The sequence below is a fragment of the Eumetopias jubatus genome, unplaced genomic scaffold, assembly GCF_037043125.1.
Source record: "Eumetopias jubatus isolate StellerSeaLion01/CBP00866 unplaced genomic scaffold, mEumJub1_p1.0 scaffold_10, whole genome shotgun sequence".
In the NCBI taxonomy this organism is placed as follows: Eukaryota; Metazoa; Chordata; class Mammalia; order Carnivora; family Otariidae; genus Eumetopias; species Eumetopias jubatus.
In genome coordinates, this window is record NW_028274816.1 from 106,946,750 (window position 1) to 106,955,963 (window position 9,214).

The 9,214-nt window shown below is 53.3% G+C and overlaps 1 protein-coding gene across 1 annotated transcript; it reads right to left on the reverse strand.

Moving 5' to 3' along the window:
• Positions 1-7,785, reverse strand: TAC4 (tachykinin precursor 4). The gene is made up of 5 exons (XM_028093735.2): positions 7,640-7,785; positions 4,281-4,365; positions 2,628-2,660; positions 1,568-1,639; positions 1-150 (listed from the first exon to the last, which is right to left on the reverse strand). Exons 1-5 carry the CDS (start codon positions 7,754-7,756, stop codon positions 86-88), a joined length of 372 nt encoding a protein of 123 aa, XP_027949536.1. The 5' UTR covers positions 7,757-7,785; the 3' UTR covers positions 1-85.
• Positions 7,786-9,214: the final 1,429 nt, after the last annotated feature.

Below are 9,214 nucleotides of genomic sequence, written 5' to 3' on the forward strand. Positions count from 1 at the left end.
GGTGTTCCAGGCACAGGAGACATAGAAGTGGGTGACAGCCCCGCTTAGCAGTGAGATGGGGGCTGAGCACTGAGGGAGGGCAGGGTCACTTCAGCTCGCAACTGCAACAACAGTGCATTTGTGCATCACCATTGCTTGGGACCGAGAGTCCTAGAAGGAAGCGCAATGAGTTCAGTGAGGCCGGGTGGGACACACCCGTGTTGGGCGCGGGAGACACACACAGAAGAGAGTTGGCCTGGCCGGCTGTCAGCTGTATCATCCAGGGAAGGAGATGGGGGTTTCGACCTCTGGGAAGTGTGCGGTGGGGGTGCTTACTCTGACCCATGCTCCTCCTCCTCTCTGCCTGGGAAGAGTTCTGTACGTGACAGTCGTTTCAGGAGACTTGTCTGTCTCCTCCACCCTTGGGCTTCCCTAGTCACTCCTCCCTGGGCCCTCCATTTCCCTAACTCGGGCTGTAGATATTTGGGGCAAATTACAAGTTAATCTGCCATATCTCCCAGTTCTCAATCGGAAGCGCCTCCAGAGCATGGACGAGCCAGCCTTCAGCTATTTTCTCTAAAAGGAGGGAAGTGGCAATCCAGTATTTGCAAGCCCAAAGCCCCTCCTAGAGACGTGAAAGGTGCCGTGGACTAGGTAACAGGAGACCCAGCTTTAGCCCCGGCTGTCCTTGGCTCACTGTGTGACTTCAGGCAACCTGCTTTCCATCCCTGAAAAATGGGATTCCTGCCCACACTCTGTGTGGAGGGACATTCATTTCCATTTGGGTACTGAGGTGACTTCCATGGCCCTTAGAATGGAATGGCTCAGACACTTAGAAAAGAATCCTGGGGGGAAAGAGAGGACTTGCCATCTTTATTCCCAAGTGCTTATATTGGAAGGAGCAGGTGTTCAATCAGGGAAGCTAGAAAGGCATCCTGCTAGAGGATGCACTCCGGGGCAAGAGGTCCGGCATTAGCGAAGGCCGACTGGAGCTCGGTCTCTCTGACCCCCTCCCGTGCCGCTGGTGTGAGCTTCTGATCTTTCCCCCGCCTGCGTCCCTTATCTACCTTCATGCCTGTTTATTCATGTATTGAGTGTACCCTTGGGCCCGTTGGGGTTGTGGCCCCTGCCAGAAGGTGTTAGCTGATAACTGCTTAGGGTGCGACCCCTCCCGGAGTGATTCACACTTACGATTGCTGAGGAAAGGAAGGATCTCAAGACCAAGGCATGACTTTCTAACAATCATTGATCACTGTGGGAATAAGGGGGATGTTCCAGGGTCTGAAAAAACACACATGATTCTCTGTGGCTTCAGCTGGTCCTGAGAAGGCGGGGTGTAGAGTGTGCTTGGGTGTGCTGGGGGTGGAGAGGGTACAGCTTCCGGACTCTGGCTGTCTCGAGCCTGGATCATCAAAGGGACCACCTCCCTAGGCCTCAGCTGCTCTCTTCTATGGGACATCTGCCCAGTGGCTTGTGGGCAGCCTGCTCCGTCTGTCCGTCTGCCTGGCCCCCACCGTGGAGACTGGCAGCAAGGCATCTGGTCGCTTTCTCATGATGCCCTTGCAATCCACCAGAGGCTCTCACCTACCTTCTGTAGATGGTACCGCCCTGCCCAGGAGGCCCTGCACCATTTGTCCTTGCAGATGCTCTGGTGGTGGAGCTAGAAGAGATGGAGAAGAAAGAAGGCAGCAGAGTAAGGCTGTCCTGGGACCCAAAAAGGGCAGGGCAGGGCCAGAGCCAGAGCTGGGGCCTCGTAAGTGCAGTCATTCCTCAAGCATTCTGGGAGTTGAAGAGAAACCGTGGATTGGTTTGTTCATTTACTGATTCATTCATTGATTCCCACCTCTCTCTCCTTCATTCTCCCTCCCTTTACCCTCCCTTCCACAGATACCCAGGAGGTACCTCTCATAGACAGAAACCGCTCGTGTTGTGGGTACAGAGGAGGTGGCCCACCTGCTGCTGCCCGTGGTGGGAGGGGTTCTGCTCTGGGGACAGCGGCCATGTGACCCGGCAGTGCAGGGCAGGGCAGGGTGCCAAGGACAGCATGGCACCCAGGCCACGGAGACCAGCTCCGTCTGGGTAGGGCAGGCAGTCGGGGAAGGAGAGGTGGGGCCTGGAGTCAAGTCAGTAAGAGCAGCCCCAGAGGATGTGGTGAGGCGTCAGAGCATTGGACTTGATCCTGAGAGAGTACTGAGGGTGTGGTGGGTAAGGGCTGGTTGGTTTTCTGGTGGGTTTTTTTTTTGTTTTTTTTTTTTGCCCTTTTTACCAAGGATTTTGGGCAGGGTACTGGCTGCTCATATTTGCACTTTTCAGATCCTTCTAGGTGCAGCGTGGGGAATGGATTGGTTAGTTCTTTCCAATCCCAGGCTTTAGACCCAAAGTAATTTTGAACCTTTAGCAGAACTAGATTCATCCGGTCTCCTCCTTATCCCTGCAACTACTCCCCCCACGTGCCCAGACCACCCCTCTGAGGAGACAACCAGGAAACCTAGCATGTGGCCAAACCATGCTGGCCCCACCCCCTCTAAGGCCAGCCTGGCGTGCCCCCGGCCAGAGCATCTCCCCCACCCCCCTGACTTGTTAGCGGCCAGGCCAACTCAGCCCTCCCCAGGGAGCATGCTGAGCGGAAGGTGTGGACAAGTCTTTACCTGTTCTTCTGTCTGGCTGGATAGGAGGTATTCCTGGGGGGAAAGAGAAAGAAGGAATGAGGGCTGCACTGCTTCCCCCTGGGGTTTGGTGAGACGGGAAGGGCTCATGGCTCTTTGGGGTTCAGTGCCTTTGGTGGGTAGTCAGCAGAATTCCAGTCCCTTCCCATTGTCCTCGTATGGCCGGGCCACTTGGCTGCTCAACGGAGGAGGCAGTGTGGACTACTGCGAAGGGCACGGACTTAGGAGTCACTGGTGCCTGGCACCACTTGAGCATCCTTGGAAAAGTTTTTAACCTGTCTGAACCTTAGTTTTCCCACTGGTGATAAAGGGGACGTTGTTGTGAGATATCATCATATGTGAGCATTCTAGGTGTTCAATAAATCTCTTTCTTCTCTCCCCATCCCCTGCTCCTCATGGGGTGTTGGATTTGGAAGAGAACTCTGAAGTGGCCCAGTCCAGAACACATTTTGTGGAGGAGAAAACAAAGGCCAGAAGTGTTTGGTCATAAGTCGGTTTTCTGTTTTTATGGGCATATGTTTTTTTTATTACAAAAGCAGTCTTCAAGTACGTGCCCACTATAAAAAGAATCAAGTAATGAGCGCTTTGTACAGTAAAAATTAAAGTCCCTTTCACTCTCTCTCCCTCACTTCCACTTCCCAGCCTAGATGTAACCACTGTTTTGTTTTGTTTTGTTTTTTTAAGATTTTATTTATTTATTTGACAGAGGGAGACACAGCGAAAGAGGGAACACAAGCAGGGGGAATGGGGGAGGGAGAAGCAGGCTTCCCGTGGAGCAGGGAGCCCGATGTGGGGCTCGATCCCAGGACCCTGGGACCATGACCTGAGCCAAAGGCAGACGCTTAATGACTGAGCCACCCAGGCACCCCCTACTTATGGTTTTTATGTTATTTCCAGTTCTTCCTATTACAAACAAGTTGGCAATACTCTGATACAGATATCTCAAGGCTCATGCATCAATAGCATTTCTATTTAGTACATGTTCTGAAGTGAGACTATTGGTAAAAGGTATGCGTACTTTCAACTTTGATGGAGAATGCTAACATGTCCTTCACAGGGTATACAAGTGCCAGTTTCCTCAGACCCTCACCGAAACCACTTAAATGTGTAGATAGATATAGAGAGATATAATGTTGACAATGAAAAGGAGAATACTACCCTCTGTCCAGACTACTTGCTCCTTGTGCTCCTAGGACATGACTCCTGCATTAAGACTACCCTCAGGGAACACGGATTCATTTTAATAATTCTATCTGAGCCAAACAGAATCAACTAGAAAGCTTGGCCCGTGGCTTGGCTCCCATCTAGAGGCTGATGCCCAACTTCACCACCTGTCTCCGGAGTCATCCCTAGTATGGATGGCAAGGGCACCAGCAGGGCGGGAGGCATTGCCCTCAAGCTTGGGGTGACTGCACCCCCACATGCCCAAGCCAGCCCTGAGTTTAACGCCTGTAGCCTGGCATAATGAACTCTCCAAAGTGTTGGGGTTTGACAGTCATTCCTATGGACACTCTATGGCACGGGTGACCCCTACCAGTCCCTGGGGGCCTGGGCTTGAAGCTGGGCCTCTGCTTGGTGTCACTGAACCCGCTCAGGACCACTCCTTGCCGGACAGCATCCACCTTTGTCACTCACCTCTCAACCGCTTCCCCATCAGCCCAAAGAACTGGCTTGCTTTGCCCCTCTTCACCTCCTGGAGCTGGAAGTGAATGCCACCATCCTGGAGAAGCAGAGAGTTCATTGTTAGAGCTGCAGGGGAGGCTGAGGCTGGAGATGGGACAGGGCAGGCAGCCTGAGCGACACCAGCATCATGCCACTTGGCTCTGTGCCGGCATGCAGCCCTGGTGCATTCTTTACACAACACAGTGCCTAGACACAATCATTCATAGCTAATGTTCTGCCTACTGAGTTCCTGGCTCTGTGCTCAGCACTTTTGTGTATTAACTCATTTAATCCTCACTGAAGCCACACCAAGTAAGAACCGGTACGGTCATCATTTTACAGATGAAGATACTGAGGCACGGAGACATTAGTTTGCCCAAGCTCACCAGCTAGGATGTAAGAGATGGAGCCGGAACTTGAACCCAGGTCACCTGGCTCAAAGGCTCAAACACTGCAGCCAAAATCTCACTTACTCTTTGCATCCGCTGTAGGAAGTGACTATGATTTATCCCCACTCTATGGATGAGGTAACTGAGACTCATGGAGGGTGAGTGACTTGTCCAAGGTCACACAGGAAGTGGCAGAGGCAGGATTTGAACCCAAGGAGTCTAACTCCAGAGCATGGGTTCTGTTCCATTTAGAAAACGTCTCCAACATGGACAGGAGCGGGCAGCTGAGGAACTCACGGTGGGCACCCCATAGGCAGGGCGGGAGTGCTTCCCTGGAACCCCCACTCTTGCCACTGCTGTCCCTTCTTCCCCCCCAAAACTCCCCACATTGCCCCGGATCTACCCTACCGCACAGCCTGGGCCTCCCATGTGGAGCATGGCATGTGGCCTGGGGTGGAAGCCACTTCTCTGGGCAAAGACATTTTCATCCTTGAGCTGATGGGGTGAAAGTCTGGGCCAAGAGCTCTGGATTGTACTTCTCATTTTTCTATCAGGCTTTGTGATGTTGGCCAAAAAGTCGCCTCATTTTCTGGCCTTAACCTGAGCCCCCAAAGGGCTTGCTCAGCTCTGCTGAGAGGAAGAGATGCTTGCTAGTGGAGAGGGTGACAGTCGTTAGACCATCTCCACATCTGGCACATCTAGGCTCTGGCTCCACATCTGGCACATCTAGGCTCTGGCACAGAGCCTAGAACACAGTGTGTGAGGGACACAGAAAGCTGAAGAGGGGCCCTTTCTCTGGCAGTCTGGAGAGAGGGGGAGGACGGGGTCTCCTTTTCCAGAAAGGCTGGAGACAGGCAGCTGAGCCCTAGAGTAACACAGGCCACCTGCCAAGAGGATGGGAGCTGGGCTTGGATCAGGGGTTGGCTCTTTGGTCCCCTGCTTCCCCAGGGGCGACACTGGAGCTCCTGGGACAAGCAGGGACCTGGCTGGGGTGCAGTGGACACCCCTCTTCTCTCACAGCTCATCTGGTCCTGACTTTCAGGACCAGGAGTGGATTGTTTTCTAAACCCTGGACTGATTCAGTCACTTCCAGTCTGTCTCCTCCCCAGGACGTCAAGCGCTGGGGTAACTGTCTTAGGCTGGAGTCACCTAGCCCGGCCAGGAACCAGAAAAGTCTCTTCGGAGATTTGGACCCATTGCTGAAAACTCATGAAAAGCACTTTGCCTGGGTAAAAGGCAGCCTTCAAATGCAAGCTGGAGAGAATGACTACTTATGAATTAAGTAAGGCTTACCTCTCTCCCACCGTCTGCGGGGTTTCTGGACACTGGATCCCTTTGACTCAGGAAAGACTCCTCCTCCACCTGAAGCCTTCCTTATGCATTTAACCCAAATTCCTAGCTCCAGGGATGACCACAGGTGGGGAAGCCCTCAGGGCTGGGGAGGTGATTAGGTCATCCTGGCACTGCCTCGTTCCTTCTTTCCATCACCTCACTCCTTTTCTGTGAATGGTTCCTCTACTCCCAGCCCCATGTCTCGGGAAACAGAATAAGCATGAGACCCCACTGCAGGGGGAGGCGCTCACAGGTGGGAAGCCCAGCAGCACCCGGGAAAGTGGATGATGATGTTTCTCGCGTGGCTGTGTAGAGAGCTTCCCGTCACCCAGCCCGGCTTCCCTGGGCCTGGGCCAGGTCCCATGATGTTTGGCACAGACTCTGCAAAGCATGTCAAAGCGTGAGAAGACCCTTGGGGACCATCTTCCCTCTCCTCCCATTTTACAGGTGGCCAGAGAGCAGCAGTGACCTTCCCAAGGTCTCACAGAGTCTGTGGAGAAGCTGGGACTTGAACCCAGGTCGGTCAGCCCTGTGGTCTTCTCCACTGCACACATTTCCACATTCAGACAAAGCAGGAAGGAAACCCGCCACCAATGGCAGTTCCTTCTGTGGCTCTTCCAGTGGTCCCAGGGTCCCAACTGGATTATCCCAGGACTGGGAGAACCAGGCTCAGCTGTGCCCCATCTGCCCTCCTGAAAGCCTTCACTCAGCACTGGTCCTATGTGGTCTGTTGGCCTCGCTCCCCTGTCTGATTCGGAGCTGCCCAAGGTCAGGATCTTTGTCTTCCCAATCAGATGGAGTGCAGCACCGATGCTCTGTGCCTAATTTTTAGATCTCTCCCGTGACAGCATTCAGGTCAGTTTAGTTGAAGACAGTGGCCATCAAACCAAGTACTTATCAGGAAATAAGAGTTTCTTTCTTTCTTTCTTTTTTTTTAAGATTTTATTTATTTATTTGACAGAGAGAGAGACAGCAAGAGAGGGAACACAAGCAGGGGGAGTGGGAGAGGGAGAAGCAGGCTTCCCGCCGAGCAGGGAGCCTGATGCGGGGCTCGATCCCAGGACCCTGGGATCATGACCTGAGCCAAGGGCAGATGCTTAACGACTGAGCCATCCAGGCGCCCCTGGCCAACCCCCTTGAAAGGAAATTCTGGAAAACGTCCTCTGACACACAGACACACCCAATCTGACCTCGGACAAATGTGCAGTCATGCTTTTGAAGCTGCATCACCTTGGACTAACTGTTTGACCTTTCTGTGCCCCGGTTTCCTTATCTGTGAAATGGTGATAGTAACGGTACTTTCCCCACAAGGTTGATATGAGGATTAAACTGGTTAATATTTATGAAGCACTTAGGACAGTACCAGGAACGTAGTATATGTGAAATAAAACACAAACTCACACTCACACCCACATACGCACACACACCGTTGCTCCCATATATGCGTGCCCCTTTGGATGTCTGCCAGGCCAGGGGCCATGGCCTTGAACCTACCTGCAGAGGGGAGTCAGACAGCATGGCTAACAATGTACAACCTTCTGTCCGGGCAGCCGTGGAAGGGCTCTCCCACCCACTCCACAGCAGACCAACCCATGCCTCACCCCACGGTACCTCCAGGGTCAAGGTTATCCAGGACTCTGCTTCTGCTCTGAGTGCCAGTCCCTCATCAGCTGTCACAGTGCCGGCAGACAGCCCCATCAGGAGAAGCAGGGGGAGGCAGGGCAGCATCGCGAGTACTGCTCTGTCCTGGAACCTTCTGGGGGCCCCTCGCAGCCTGAAGATGCTGTCTCCAACACGCCTGGGGCCTCTCTCTGGCTCCTTTCATGTGTGTTTGGGCGGTGGGGGTGGGGGGAAAGCTCCACCTATTCGCTGTCCTTCCAGCTACCCTGCTTTTCCTTCTTCGGCTTATCTGGCCCCTGGGGCCACTTCCTGTGACTCCCTGCCCTCCCTCTTTGGCTGGCTGGAAAGGCCAATGATACCAGAGGAGGGACCAGACCTCTTCCACTGCCATCCCAGCACTTGATCCCCGGGCTTAGCACTCTGATGCAACACTGGCCTCACCTTTTGGCTGCATTCCCTCGATGGCAGGTGCACAATGGGGCACTGTGTGGGGGCCTGGCGGGAAGCCCGAGGGGGCCTTGTCATCCTGAACATGGGAAGGGAGAGTGTGTGGCTCCTCCCTTCCCGGTGCTCTGCTCCCCTGTAAGAGAGGCCTCTTCTCCAGAACTCAGTGCTTGACCACTTGTCTCCCCATCACTGCGCCCCCCCTTCCTGAGGTTCCCCTCCATCTAAGGTCCCCATGTGTATACAGAAATGCACATCTTGCCCTAAGAGAAATAACATAGCACTTAAAGGAATAAAGCTTCTCAGAGGGAAGAATTGGGATTTACCAGAAAAATGGCCTCCTGCTCAAGTGTCATCAGCTCGAAACTACTTCCCACTGCTGTCAAAGTGATCTTTCTAGAGCCCTAACCTGACAAGTCTTTCCCAGATTACAGCCTTCCAATGTGTTCTCATGGCCCTTGGCATAATGTTCGGGCTCCCTAGCATGGCATTCAAGGCCCTTCTCCACTTAGTTCCTCCCTGTCTCCCATCCATCCATCCATCCATTCATCCATCCATCCATCCATCCATCCTTCCAACTATCCATCCATCTGTCCATCTGTCAGTGTAGAACAAGGGCCCTGTGGTCAGAGACCTGAATTCCAATCCTAGCTCCACCACTAAATAGCTGTGTGACCTTGGCACATTGCCTAACCCCACAAAACCTTGGAATCCTCATCTGTAAAATGAGATTAACAACAGCACTTATTTCCAAAGTTGTTGGAGGATGAAATGAGATCATGCGTGTACCGCACTTAGCACAGAGCGAGGTGGTAAATATCTCACACCGTTAACTGTTATTACTGTTACTATTATGGTCCGGGTGAAGCACTGGGCCACTAGAGGATGAATAAGACGCCGAGCCTGTCATCCAACATCTCCCAGTCCAGGAGAGACCTCTGGCTGGCAGGGAAGCTATGTTCAGTTTGGAATGTGCCGGCATAGAGATGGGAGCATGAGAAGGACATGCCCCCTCCCCATCTGCCCCAAAGCCATTCCCTGGTCCCAGACACACCGCACCACCTGCTTCCAGGACCGGCTCAGACTCCTTGCCCCATGCCCTGACCCTGGCTTGTTGCCTCT